Source organism: Plasmodium knowlesi (genome assembly GCF_000006355.2).
Source record: "Plasmodium knowlesi strain H genome assembly, chromosome: 14".
Lineage (NCBI taxonomy): Eukaryota > Apicomplexa > Aconoidasida > Haemosporida > Plasmodiidae > Plasmodium > Plasmodium knowlesi.
This window is the reverse complement of record NC_011915.2, coordinates 1,834,758-1,849,106: the sequence shown is the minus strand read 5'-3', so window position 1 is coordinate 1,849,106 and position 14,349 is coordinate 1,834,758. Positions and strand designations below refer to the sequence as shown.

General features: G+C 39.4%; 3 protein-coding genes across 3 annotated transcripts; 2 read left to right on the top strand and 1 right to left on the bottom strand.

The window, feature by feature from the left end:
- Nucleotides 1-1,374: 1,374 nt before the first annotated feature.
- Nucleotides 1,375-4,896, top strand: PKNH_1442500 (DNA gyrase subunit A, putative; the record flags this gene model as incomplete). Its single annotated transcript, XM_002262266.1, has 1 exon — nucleotides 1,375-4,896. One exon carries the CDS (start codon nucleotides 1,375-1,377, stop codon nucleotides 4,894-4,896), a length of 3,522 nt encoding a protein of 1,173 aa, XP_002262302.1.
- A 1,026-nt stretch (nucleotides 4,897-5,922) lies between these two features.
- PKNH_1442400 (nucleus export protein BRR6, putative) lies at nucleotides 5,923-7,383 on the bottom strand (the record flags this gene model as incomplete). Its single annotated transcript, XM_002262265.1, has 1 exon — nucleotides 5,923-7,383. One exon carries the CDS (start codon nucleotides 7,381-7,383, stop codon nucleotides 5,923-5,925), a length of 1,461 nt encoding a protein of 486 aa, XP_002262301.1.
- Nucleotides 7,384-11,049: 3,666 nt separating this feature from the next.
- PKNH_1442300 (cAMP-dependent protein kinase regulatory subunit, putative) lies at nucleotides 11,050-13,185 on the top strand (the record flags this gene model as incomplete). The annotated part of the gene is made up of 3 exons (XM_002262264.2): nucleotides 11,050-11,069; nucleotides 11,719-12,023; nucleotides 12,188-13,185. 3 exons carry the CDS (start codon nucleotides 11,050-11,052, stop codon nucleotides 13,183-13,185), a joined length of 1,323 nt encoding a protein of 440 aa, XP_002262300.2.
- Between the last annotated feature and the right edge of the window lie 1,164 nt (nucleotides 13,186-14,349).

Below are 14,349 nucleotides of genomic sequence, written 5' to 3'. Positions count from 1 at the left end.
TGTTTGTATCTTCTGCAAGCGTTCCTCGACTTGGTCATTTTAAAGTCGCCTTCCTCCAGGGCGGCTATATCGGGATGCACAATTTTGTGACAGGCAAAAAAGGAAGAAAAAAAAAAAAAAAAAAAAAAAAAGGAAAAAAAGTATTATGCGTTTACATACGATCGGAAGGGAAAAAAACATATGATTATAGTTATTTAATCTTTTTTTCCGAGTTTACATCGAAGCGGTAAAACTGTGATCGGTCACATGAAAAAGCGATACGCAGTCACATTTGCTCATTAACTTGCGCATTCATTGGTAACTCTCTTTAACAAAAATCAGGTATCAGAAAAGTGCCAGAAATGTTTTCATTTTTGCATATTCGCAAAAATATACATAACGCCAAATCATGTTATTGCTAAGAGCATTTTTCTTACATTTTTCTTGGGAAAATGTTGCGCATTTTTTTTTTTTTTCTTCACACTGTTCATGCATATATTTTATATTTTTTTTTTTTTTTTTTTTTTTTTTTTTTTTTTCTGGAAGGTCCCACCGAGGCGCAATAAAATTGCAAGGAAAATTCCCTGCACCAGTCCATTTCTTTTTTTCTCATTTTCCCCTCCCCGTGCGAGATGGAAGTTTAGCTAAACTTACACTCCTGGGCGTGTAAAGAAGGCACCCACGCAAGTGTTAAATGCGCATGTAATGAAAATATATAATGCTGTGTTTTGATACCGCGGAGCCCTTGTATCGTGTGATATGTACACGTTTCTACGCATGTACGTGCGCGCCGCGCTGGAAAAGTCGCAAAAGCGCTCGCCCCCCCCTAGTGAAGGTACAAGCGCGCCAAAACAGGGGGATAGAACTCATCGTACTTTTCTGCCTTTGCACAAGTGTGTTGCATAGGCGCGTGGGCACTTGGCCCTTCAATCATTTGTTATTTTACCCTTTTATTACACCTACATTTTTCCCGTTCAGAGGAAAGAAGGGATAAATTCCTGTAACGTTATACATTTGTGAGTGAACTATTCAGGAAATTATAATAGAGGGGAAAAAAAAAGAAAAAAAAAAAGAAAAAAAAAAAGAAAAAATGACCTCAAATTAGCTAAAGGCTCAACGCGCACATTTCCTCAATCAGTTACGGGCACACATTTGTCTGATGTGTTTATCACACGCAAGGTTTCATCCTATGCGAGAGGAGCGTGTACATGTGCATATTCGTATGCATACGTATTATTGCACATGTTATCTGCATAGGAGAGTCAGCGCAACACCCACAGACTTGTAGCCCGCCCCCCCCCAGAACCGATAGTTCTACGCGGATATTACACACCGCATTATGCACACGTAGAGATACGCAAAGGCGCACCCCCCCCTCAGGTGCGTATCACTATTATGTGGTTCATATGTCTCCTCTTCTTCGCCCTCGTGACACATCTGTTTCTGCCTCTGCGCGATTTGAATTCTTTTTTTGTGAGAAGCGAGAAATGGGAAAAGATACTCCCCTGCCACTCCTCCCCCGCCAAGAGTAGTGCCCCCCTTTTTATACACAATGCGCATGTGGGGGTGACCAAGGGGAGAAGCACATTGGCTAGTCATAGAAAAGGCATTACAGGGCGAAGTACTGATGGAAAAAATGGAGACACGTTCCTGAGTCCATTCCTACTGCTCGCGAGGAAGGGAAACACAGAGGGGAAGCCAGATGGGAAGCCAGATGGGAAGCCAGATGGGAAACCAGATGCGGAAGATGTCGCATCAAGCGCAGTGCCAACTTCAACTGTGGGCAATGACCCAAGTGAAGAACCCTCCACCCGGATGGCAAAAAGGAAGGAAAGTAATTATGCAGGAGATGCTAAGAAAGTAGGGATAAGCGACCTTGTTGACGAAAGTATAAGAGGGATCAAAGGAGAATACCACGATGTAGAAATATGTGACCTTCTGTCAAAAAACTTCTTGTCTTATGCGAACTTCCTAATCCTAAACCGATGTCTATGTGACTATCGTGATGGTCTAAAAACAGTGCAGAGGAGGATCATATGGAGCATGTACGAAATAAATAAAGGAGCGGAGAAGAGCAGTTATAAGAAGTGCGCGAGAATCGTTGGTGAGGTTATAGGGAAATATCATCCACATGGAGATAAAAGTGTGTACGATGCGTTGGTTCGACTGGCACAAAAACACCACAATAACAATTTGCTAATCAATGGATACGGGAATTTCGGATCCGTTGAGTACAACGCAGCGGCTATGCGTTACACGGAGGCTAAAGTTTCGAATTTTTGTTACGATATATTATTGGACGAAATAAATGATGAGAACATAGAATATGTCAGAAACTTTGATGGAAATGAAGTTGAGCCGAAGGTACTCTGTAGCAAAGTTCCTCTCCTCCTCATTAATGGATGTTCCGGTATTGCAGTTAGCATATTGAGTAACATCCCTTGTCACAATCTAGTAGACGTAATAAACTGTACCATTAGCTTTTTACTTGACGCCAATATAAGGGATGATGAATTAGCGGCTATAATAAAGGGGCCCGACTTTTCCACTGGTGGAATCATTATAAGCAAAGCAAGTCAACTGCAAAATGTATATCAAACTGGAAAGGGAAACATAGAAATTAGGAGCAACGTCTTTTTGGAGTACACCAAGAATGATAAAGTTCAAGTGATCCATGTAAACGACTTGCCTAACGTAAATGCAGAAGATATAGACACCAGAGGAAGTAAAAAATTAGTAATAAAAAATTTACCACCAAATGTGAAGCCAAATGAATTGATCGAAAATATGATTAACATTTTGAATGAAAAGAAAAATGAACATGAAAATATTTTACAAAAAATAAGAGACGAAAGTGAAAAGGAGGATATGCGAATAGTGCTTGAACTAAGGAAAAATAGCCAAGTGGAACAAATAAATGATTTCGTCTCCTTCATTTTTAAGTACACACAAATGCAAATTACATATCACTGCAATTTTGTTTGCATCGGTCATCAAAATAGCTATACACAATTTTCATTGAAGTCCTTCCTACAACTGTGGTGCGAAAATCGCATAAATTTTATCAAAAAAAATTTAACAATAAAAAATCAAAATTTACAAAAGGAACTTCATATCATAGACTTGTACATACTGATACAAAAAAAAATTTTAGAAATTATTTCCTTTTTACAAAAAAATCAAAACATTGAAGAAATAAAAAATTTTTTTAAAGAAAATTTCAAACTTAATGATTACCAGATTCATCACATCCTTTCCATGAAGATACAAAAGTTGGTTAACATTAAGAACGTTGATTTTTGCACACACAAAGAACAAATTTTGGCCCGAATGGAGCAAAATAGGGATCTCATCTCCAACGTGGATAAGATCAAGCGCCTTATCATTGACCAACTGACTTATATAAAAAATAAATATGGCATCAACAGCGTAGGAAGATTTGCACCACCGCAAAGCGTCAAGTATAGGTACGTTTATATCAACCCACCTGAGCGCAATCACCATTTTAAGGAACACTCCCTTGCATTGGTTAATGCTGAGCGAGATGGACCATCTGGGTATGGAGGAGACGCGGAAGATTTAAAGGGGGAAAGAAAAATTTCCAAAAAAGATACACTTTCTGATGAGATACGAAACCAAGAAGAGCAACAAACCCCAGTGGAGGATCCCGCTTTGCCCAAGGCTAGGAACCTAAGGGGGGTGAAAAAGATAGACCCCACGACTCAGTACAGGCAAACCTACATCGACTCCATACACACAGATGTCAAAAATGTTTACAACAATGATTACGTGCTCGTCCTAATTACCTACGGAGGATACGTCAAGAAGATAAAGGTAGCGGAGAAGTTGAAAAATCACCAGAACAACATTATCAAGTTGTCCAACGTGAAGTACATTTTGAAGGAGAACGAGGAGAAGAAGCTCAAGGATGGTGGTGCACCAGTGGAAGCGGCGAACGTAGTAGAAAGCGGGGAGGAAGGCGCCAACTCCATGAGTGCTAAAAGTAGCAGTTTGAACGCAATAAATTGCTATAAAGTAAAGAAAAGCATCCTCTGCAGAAACAAAGATAAACTTCTCCTCACAGACAGCCAGAACAAAGCCTACATCCTGAACGTATATGATTTGCAAACCTCGTCCTATGACTCGAAGGGGACACCAATCAACCAAGTTATCCACTGCTCAAAGAATATCACCGGGATGACAAAATTCGAAGAAAACAAAAAGTACCTCATCGTGTGCAGTGAGAATGGGAAAATGAAAGTAATAAACAATGACGTCTTCTTAAAGAAAAAAAAAAAAGGAATTCGACTTTTTAAAAATAAAAAAGATATCCATTTCAGTTACTGCAATTTTAGTGATAACTGTATTGTTGGAACGGCAAGTGGACACATAATTCAATTTCCTCTCGCAAATTTTAAAATTTCGAAAAAAAACTCCCTAGGGAATAAGTGCATAAATCTCGGAAAAAACGACAAAGTAGTAGACCTCCTAGCATATGACAATGACGAAAAAAATGTCGGAAATTTTCAAATCATTTTTCTTTCCAAAGGTGGACATGGAAAAATGATCAATTTGGAGGAGCTCAAAGTACAGAAGAAGAAGGGCAAGGGATACAAAATTATGAAGTTTAAGCGGGCCAAAAGGGACGCAGTTCTCCAGGGAGAAGTAGCAAAAGAAGAAGACAAAGAAAACAAAAATCACGAGAAATACGTGAAAGATGCGGATGAATTCCTCGGATTTAAATTGTATGATATGACAAAGAAGAACGACAACGACTTTCTCATCATGATTACCGACCATGCTATACTTATCCGAAAAAATATCACCCTACTGAAAAAAAAAAATAGAAAGCACTCATCACAGATTTACGCCAAGCTGAGCAAGCTCAACCGGCTTGTTTACTTTGATATTATGTAAAACCATTTGGGTGTATGTCACGTAGCCGCGAAGGTGTGCACACATATATGTGTATATATATATAGTTATGTTTGTACCTGTGTGTTTTTTTTTTTTTTTTTTTTGGGGGAGACCTTTTAATATTTCCCTGCTACCTTAACATGGAGGAAAACAACCCCAGTGGATGAGCAAACCGCGCAGGCGAATGCATGTGCATTTTCGCGAACAGTTTGTGCCCACAAGGCAAAACTATTTTTTTTTTTTTTTTTTTTTTTTTTCTCTCCCCCATGTGCAACGCCTGCAAGGTGGGTTGCTAACACATTTTCCGTCGCACCAGCTCGCGCTATGACATTCTACCTATATTATGCGCCCCGTCCAGCCATTTTATTTTGCACATTCGTCCACACGTCAATGTGTAACTTATTCAGGAAATACCGATTAGTACAATTCCCAACAAGGGAGGTTTAGTACTCATTTGGAATTACTGAAAGTGAATTTCATTAGTCAAATGGGTTCCTGTTCAATTTGACAAGGAAAGAAATGATGGGGGTGAGGTTCGTTGGGAAAAAAAAAAAAAAAAAAAAAAAAAAAGAACGCACTGCAGGTACACACCATTTTGGTCAATCAAAAGGGATTTAAAGCTTCATAAAAAAAAAAGAATATGCAGGGCGCTTTTTTTTCTTTTTTTAATTTATAAAAATTTAACAAAAAAAAAAAAAAAAAAATGTATTTCACATTTTTTACTTTGCATTTTTTATAATTTTCCGCATTTCCCATTTCGATAAGCATATGTATACGTACGCCCGTACTTGTGCAGCGAATGGGGGATCAAATTTTAAGAAAGTACGCGGGGGCGTATGGCTGACCCCCCTTTTTTTTGTGCGTATTTCAAGTGAGCACAGAAGGGTTGCGCATTCACAACAGGGGGCAACGGAGTACGCCCCGTACACCCCCGCGGGGGCATAAACGCGAAGGGGACAGTGCCGCCCCTCTCACATAAGCATGTCTATACCCCATTTTGAAGCCAAATTAATACCCAGCCCAATTTTACTTAAAACCGGGCGTGAGGTATTTGAGGAAACCCAATTTCTTGGAGCCACGTTTGGAATCCTTCTTGGAGGAACCATTATATACCTCGGAGTAGTCTTTATTCCTGGAGTTGGACTGCGTGGACGCATTATTCTCGCTGTTGTTTGTGTACTGATTGAGATAGCTATAATTTGTTGGGGGGTACCCCCCCCCGGCTCTGCCCATACTACCACTTGAGTAGTATTTATTTTGCGAAAATGGAATATTCATCATTGGGACATCAGGGTTGTTACTTGGTCCACCATAATTCACACCTTGTGGCATGAAAGGATAAAAGTGGTAGTAAGGGAAAGGAGGGATGCTTCCATTTGCATGCACAGCAGGACTCATATGTGGACTGTACAAATTATATTCATTACCATTTCCTCTAGCCCCTCCTCCTCCGCCAATGGATAAGGCATAATTACTACCAATAAATATTAAAAGGAATATAAAGGCAATTACACAAATGCTCTTCCACTCAAACTGAACAATAAATGCATTAATAAGTTGCCCTAACATTTGAGCAGACAAAAAAGAAAAATCCTGATATAATTTGTGATCCGTTTTCATGCACCTTAACCATTCTTCACACTTATCATTTAGGATAGGCAAATTGACTGTACCACATTTATGTGCATAATATTGTTTCTTACAGGATTCAGATTCTTCCTTCACATTCTGCATCTGAATAGCTACTTTTTTATTTATGTCTTCCCTAACAGATATGAATGTAAAATAGATCAGTGTCACTATTAGGGATGTTATGATAACATTAAATATTACTCTTATCCATCTTTGGATAATATCTGGAGAGTAGACAAAGAAATTTTTTATTTTGTTACTTCTGTTTTCTCTTTTACTTAGTGCACTATAATCTGGGTACTTATTTTCGTACACTAGCATGTGATGACCATTATCATGCATAAAAGAGTTATTTTCAAATTCCTTTATGTACGATAATTCAGACACATTTGTATTTTGGTCTCCATAATAACTATTCCAAAGAAGCTTTCTTTTTAACTTTCTACCACTTCGTATATTACCCAGTACCAAGTGTGTACTTCCATAGGGATCTTTCCTCATCAATCCCTTTTTCCTTTTGATCAGATTTAGGCCCTTCTCATTGATACTGCGGTTGGTAGTACGCATGCGCGCACGATTACTCCACGAATGACTGCCTGCATGGCTCCCCGCGTTGCTACCACCGGTGCTGCAATTTTTCTCCCTGCCCTTCTCCTTCTTTACCAAGGAGTGCATGTGCTTATCCCTGCATTTGTGTACCCCGTCGTTAGGCGAACTGCCGATCAGAAAATTCTGGTAGCTGTTTAGGTCGTTTGAATTATTCTCCAGGTTGATGGTGTCGTTATCCTCGCTGCAGGAGTAATGCTTGGCGTCCTCTATCGGGATGATGGGCAGCTTGCTCTCGCAGATTTTCATTTCTCTTGAGCATGTACTTAGGTGCGATTATGATGGGTTAGGATGAGCTCGAATCTGTTCTTTATATAGCTACTTTTTCTTATGCTCTGTGTCACTACAGCTATTTTTTCTTCAATATGCTCCGTTTCGGTGTCTTTTCTCTTCGTTTCCTTTACGTCCTCACCCTTTTCAGACTCTTGCTCCTGTTCCTTCCCTTGTTGCTGCCTCGGTGCTCCCTTGCTCACATCCCTCTCCGCTCACATATGTGGAACACAGCACGGACTGCTGGCGGAGGGGAAAAGGCCTCTTCGATTCGTGTCGTGTCTTGTGTATGTACAAGTGTTGCTCTGCTCATGTTATTTACCGGCAGGTCCTGCGCTACTCTTGGGGTGCGTCACTCGGCTGACACTTGGTCGTTGTCACTTTGTTGTTGTCACTTTGTTGTTGTCACTTTGTTGTTGCTACTTTGTTGTTGCTACTTTGTTGTTGCTACTTCGTTGTTGCTACTTGGCCGCTGTCGCTGACATGACTGTCGTTGTCATTCTTTTGTCTCACTTGGAGCCAAAAAAACGGGTTGCGCGATGCATTATTACGTGCACTCCTCGGCACGTCCGTGCGTACCGACGTAAAATGGAGGCAAAGCTCTGATGTTACATGTGATGCAAATGCGCAGTTCGTTTTCTGCGCTCGGGCATTTTCCCAAGTAATCACGACCGTTGACTGAAAAAAAGTACGGTTAAAAAGGCGCCTTCCCTTTGCGTATTTTCGCAACGTTGGCATGTACTTGGTAAATGATTCGTAAGTACTGCATACGTATTCTGTATATATTACGTATGGTATGGCTACGTGTAAATGAATATGACCCACTTGTGTTTATAACTGGTAGCAAATTTCAAACATTTTTTCTTTTTTTTTTCAAATTTCACCTTGCTCGTTCAGGCAAAACTTGGCTAACTACTTGAAAAAAAAAAAATAATAAAAAATAAAGTAAAATAAAATGGAAAAAATAAAATAAAATTTTCCACTCAATCTGCTTACACGAATTTGTACTTACTGTCAAAATAAAGTTGCTTTATTATATATTTATTTTACATCGTTTTTATTTAAACTTAAGCGAACATTCTTTTAACCTTTTGAATTATATTACGTATTTATTTTCAAAGAGTTCTTTATCCTTTGGGGAGCCCCTTTTTGTTTCTTTTTCTCTCCTTACCATTGTGCGCTATGATTGAAGATTTTTCCCCTGCTTCCGTGGTAATTAGGAAATTGCCTCCATTCTTTGTGCATTCCCCATGTATCATTTTTATACTTTTTTTTTTGCCTTCTTAAATGCTACACCAACGGTTGGGTCAAAAAGGAACAAACAAATGAGCACGTAAATAACCCTGTGTTTATTTCTCCCTCACGTTCCATGTACAACTGAGCATGGTGGTGAAGGATGTTTTTTCCCCAAAAATATTTCTCCTTTGGTAAAAATGGAAATAGGCCAATTAAACATTACAAAAATGTGAAACAACAACAACAAAAAAAAAAAAAAAAAAAAAAAAAAAAAAGAAGGTACTTATTTTATTCCAAATGGGTACGCCAAAAAGAAGCGATTGGATAAGGCCAAAAGAAAACCAGTGCCTTCCTATGGGGGAATACCTTTTTAACTAAAACAAAAATAATTTCCCCATTTATACGCTTGAATGTGAATGTTCCCTCGCTTCCAGATCAGTTCTGCGTCGACTGTTTATGTTCATACCGGTAGGCTTTGACAGCCCCTGTATATTCACCAAACGATGTTATTTATGTGTACATTTAAAATATATCGCTCACTAATTAAAACGGTGTGGTCTTGCGACAATGTAGAACGTGAAGCTATTCCACGTGGGACCCAAAAGTGGCAAAAGGAAAAAAGAGGAATTAAAAAAATAGTGCGTGGCTTACTCTTTCAAGTAGTAGATGTTGCGCAGTTTTAATTTGTACTTCTTAAGTTACACGAATGTGTTCCCTTTTATATACCTCCTTTTCCCCCCCCCCATATTTTTTATGCCAACATTGAATGGATTTCTGCGTGAAGAATGTTGCCCATTTTTTTCGAAAGCGCACACGATATCATCACCTTCGAAGACCGTGCCGAGGGTTTACACACTGGGGTAGAAATCCTTTCTAAGCGAAAACAATTTATACTTAAAAGGGCAGGGGGGGAAAAAAAAAAAAAGCAAATTTTACTATTGCTTCATTTCCCCCTTTTTTTATTAATCTGTCCTATTCAAAAATTATAAAATCATGTGTCATGCCTTAAGTTTAATTTTTAAACCAATGGGGTATCCCTTTATTTTTTTTTCCTTTATCTCCCCCCTTTTAAGTCGAAATAGAAATGTTAGTAGACCTTTTAAATAAGCCCAGTTCAAATGTGTGCAGTGAATTGATGGAAAAAAAAAAAAAAAAAAAAAAAAAACACTGCGCGCAAAGGGGAAGCTTGCTATTCGCCGAAACGTAACAATGATGAAAAAATGCATGTCATATTTTTTATTGAAAAGAGGATAATACTTATAAATTAAGACACTGCAAAACAACAATTTTCAAAATAATTCCTCTATTTTCCGGTTTTCCACTTTTTCCCTTTACCCCTCATTGACATGTTTAAATCGGTACAGCATTCGTAAATTGCAAAAAAAAAAAATAGAATATATCAATTGTGTAAAAATATTTGGGCAAAAGTTAAGGGCGCCAAGAGTACACTTGCCACAGGCCCCTCTAACATACGTCATTTCCAGTGAGAATTTTTCCGCAGGCCTCTTTCATCCACATAAGAAGAATTAGAAATAATTATTTCTTTAAGAATGCATATTTTTCTTTAGTCACCTTTTCACAAAATTGCTACAGGCACAAAAATTGGAAGACGCTTTTTTGAGCATTGACAGGGTACTTTGTGCACGCAAAAATAAGCGGCCAGGGGAGGGATTTCCCATATTTGGCGCTACTGTAATTTACCTTGCGTGGCCGTGATTTTTGGGTGTTATTTTGCACAGTTCCACACTGCAAATGTACATGTACGTATGCATGTAGGCGCGCATGTACATACGTGTGTGTGTGCTTTTTTTCCAATTGTCCTCTGTCCGGGCACAAGTGGCGCTGTGAACTTCCTGCATTTCGTACGTACACACATTTGCTGCTCTACTTTTACTGCTCTGCCTTTACTGCTCTGCCTTTACTGCTCTGCCTTTACTGCTCCACTTTTGATGCCCCCCTTTGCTTCCCCATTTTGATGTTCCATGTTTTCCCCACCTGCTGACGACTGTATGTACATGCATGCGTGCGTGTACTCATATGTTCACATATAATGTACCTACACCTATCCGCATGGGGTATAAACGAAAAAAGGCATCACTCCGTAGACATCGCTGCAGCACACAAACTAGCAGACGAAAAGTTAGTCATATGCATGGGTATACGTGTCCACATAAATGTGAATACCTCCATAAACCCTCCTCGTAAGCGGGTATATTTCATTTTTGTAATTTTTTCCCCTATTGGACTTTCCAAAATAAAGTTCATGTGTGTGTGTATATATATATTATATGTGTACCACTCGCAAGGCACTGTATCCTTGGGGTAAGGCGAAACAGAGGAATTTTTTTTTTCTTTTTTTCCCCTTTTCCTGTGTTTAAATTTTCCCCTGGATCTGTAAGAAATAGCAAGATGGGCAATGTGTGCACATGGTAAGCTTTAACGAGTTAAGGCGCAGAATGGAGGTGTGGAGAGTTGCCCAGGTTGTCATTTTTGCCAAAACAAAAATGACAACTGGAAATGAGAAAAAATAGGATGCATCCCAATATGGTCAGGCCGCTCAACAACGATATCGCTTTATTGGGAATTTTCTCCTTTTTTGAAAAAAAAAGAAAAAACGCCACTGGATGCGCATGGGTGTTTGCCATGTGGGGAAGAAAAAGGCAGAAGGGGAATAAACAAATTGGCGAAATGTGCAAAGTGTGCGAAATCGTCGCGATGTGCACAGCAACCAATTGCGAAAGGACAATGTGTGAGGGAAGGAAGTGATGGACGGACGCTTCCCGCAGCCAAGCGAGTATGGAAACGAAGCAATTATATACATAACGAAAAGGAAAAAAAAAAAAAAAAAAAAAAAAAAAAAAAAAAAAAATTATGACCTGAAAAAAGTTGGGAAAAAAAAAAAAAAAAAAAAAAAACGAACAAATAAGAGTACTAACAAGTTAACAAATAAGTTAATAAATACACGAACACGTGATCAAAGAAATGAACAAACGTGGAACAAATAAATGATAAGCGAAAAATAACCCCCCGCTGACGCATACCCCACCCTTACTTCCCACTTCTTCACACCTTTCGAAGGAGACAAGGGAAAGGAATTCCTGGCGAACAGAACGCATCAACCATGAATGACCAAGATATACAGAAGCAATTCGAGAAGTATGAAGAGAGTGTAAAGAGGAACAGCAAGAAAAATATCCTCCGAGATAAATCCAAGAGCAGTATCGATGGAGGGAAAAGCAATTTGTCCAGTTCCTCCTCAATGAATAAAAGGGAAGACGGAGACTCTCAATATAAGGCAGCGCATAATGATGCCCAGGAGGAGAGTCAGCTCTCCGGCGCAAATCAGTTGCCTTCGTCGGTAGCGAAGAAGAAAATACTTATAAGTAAGTTCCGTCTGCATTATGTAGCTGCAGTTACGCCCATGCTCCGAGGCTGTGCCAGGCCTTTTCCTGCGGGGAAAGTTCTCCTCACAAGCTGACTTCATCATCTCACTTCCCTGACCCTCTTATCCATGTGCTCCCCCCCCCCCCCCCCCATCCCCACCTAGGTGAGGATTACTCAAGCGACGGAGACGAAACGGATTGCCTAAGCGAAGTGGACAAGAAGGAAATGGAGTTGAAGGAGTCGGACATAGTCAATCTGAGCGTCAGCCAAGGCAAGCGCATGTCAGTGAGCGCGGAGGCATATGGAGAGTGGAACAAAAAAAAACTAAACTTTGTTCCAAAAGTGTACAAAAAAGATGAAAACGAAAAAGAAAAAATAAGGGAAGCTTTAAATGACTCCTTCCTATTTAATCACCTAAATAAAAACGAAATGGAAACCATTGTGAACGCCTTCTTTGATGAGCACGTGGAAAAAAATGTTAACATAATAAACGAAGGAGAGGAAGGCGACCTTCTTTATGTAATTGATGAAGGAGAAGTAGAAATTTATAAAATGAAGGAAAACAAAAAGGAAGTATTAACGATCCTAAAGTCCAAGGATGTCTTTGGAGAATTGGCTCTACTGTATAATTCCAAAAGAGCTGCAACTGCAAAAGCTTTAACCAAGTGTCACTTGTGGGCACTAGATAGGGAGTCATTTACCTATATAATTAAAGACAATATCGCAAAGAAGAGAAAAATGTACGAAGATTTTCTCACACATATTTCTATATTAAAAGATATGGATCCATATGAAAGGTCCAAAGTTGCTGATTCTCTAAAAACGAAAACATTTTCAGATGAAGAAGTTATTATTAAGGAAGGGGAACCGGGAGATACTTTCTATATAATCGTTGATGGAAGCGCTTTAGCAATAAAAGATAAGACAGTTATTAAGACATATAGTAAAGGAGACTATTTTGGAGAGTTAGCCCTTTTGAAAAACCAACCCAGGGCCGCTACTGTTAAGGCCAAAGATTCCTGCCAAGTCGTTTACCTCGACAGGAAGAGCTTTAAGAGACTTCTAGGACCCATAGAAGAAATTCTACACAGAAATGTTGAAAATTACAAAAAGGTCCTCAAAGAGTTGGGCCTAGACACGGCTTGCATTGAAGGGAACTGACTCACGCAGCGGGATGGAGTCGATGAAGGGGAAACGCCCTGTGTGCAGCAGTTTGGGTGAGGCCTTGCACTAGAGGTGTCGTCCTCTGCGCGCGAAATTTTGTCCAGCTTTTAAAGGACACGCCTAAGGCAGTGGTGCTCGTGGACTCGAGGAAGATGTGGTAGTAAAGTAAAATGAACGGTGCAATGATGCAGAAGTTGAGAAGGGACCCCTCTCCCCTCGCAGTGAACTCAAGCGAAAGGGTTTTTCACCCCTCCCCCCCCCCCCCCCTTGGTCAAATTCACCCATTTCATCTATCGCCAGCCAACTATGTGGATCCCATTTACACATTTGTGAGGCATATTCTGATGGTAGTAAAAAAAATGGGTCGGGGAAAAATGTACACCTTGTATGGATTTGCAGCATGGCTAGTAACATTCCCGTTTGCCATGCGATGGGGAGAACAAAATTGTTAATTCTTTTTTTTTTTTTTTTTTTATTCCCCTTCCGTATGTTCTTTTTTTTTTTTTTTTTTTTACGTTAAAAATTTTACTCATTTTAAGATTTTGTAACTCCGCGTGGCGGAAACAAGAGAAAACCCCGAAACGATCACAGGGCCATACAGCCACAATATGTTCCGATGAAACACCATGAAACCGCGTTCCCCAGCCTGTCCCAGTCCAAAATATGGCACCACGTCTGGAGAGGCCGAAGTTGCCAAAATGGATGAAAAACAGACAAGGCACTTATTTCTCCATTAAGAAGAAATTGTCGACCATTTAATGGCATGTCTTGCGCATCATTTTTTCCAACTGATATGCCCTCGAATATATTGTTCATATTACGCATGGGTAAGTGTAACAAATCTGTTTGTCATCATTTGAGGGGGTGACCGACATTTCAAATGCTTAAATATTTTATTCCCCTCCTTTTAGCTGTTTAACAGAATTGTCAATATTTTTTCCCTATTCAAATGGAAAGCAAAATGAGAAAAGTATGACCTCACTTCCATGTAAGGAAAAAAATGGTCACGTGAAAATTCTGCCAGGTCCATGATGAGATCAAAACATTTCTCCGGTGTGTCACATCGCAAAATCGGCGACAATTAATTAGCGAAAAATAAAATAAAATAAAAATATGAACAGGTCAGAAAAAAAAAAAAAAAAAAAAAAAAAAAATAGCTAC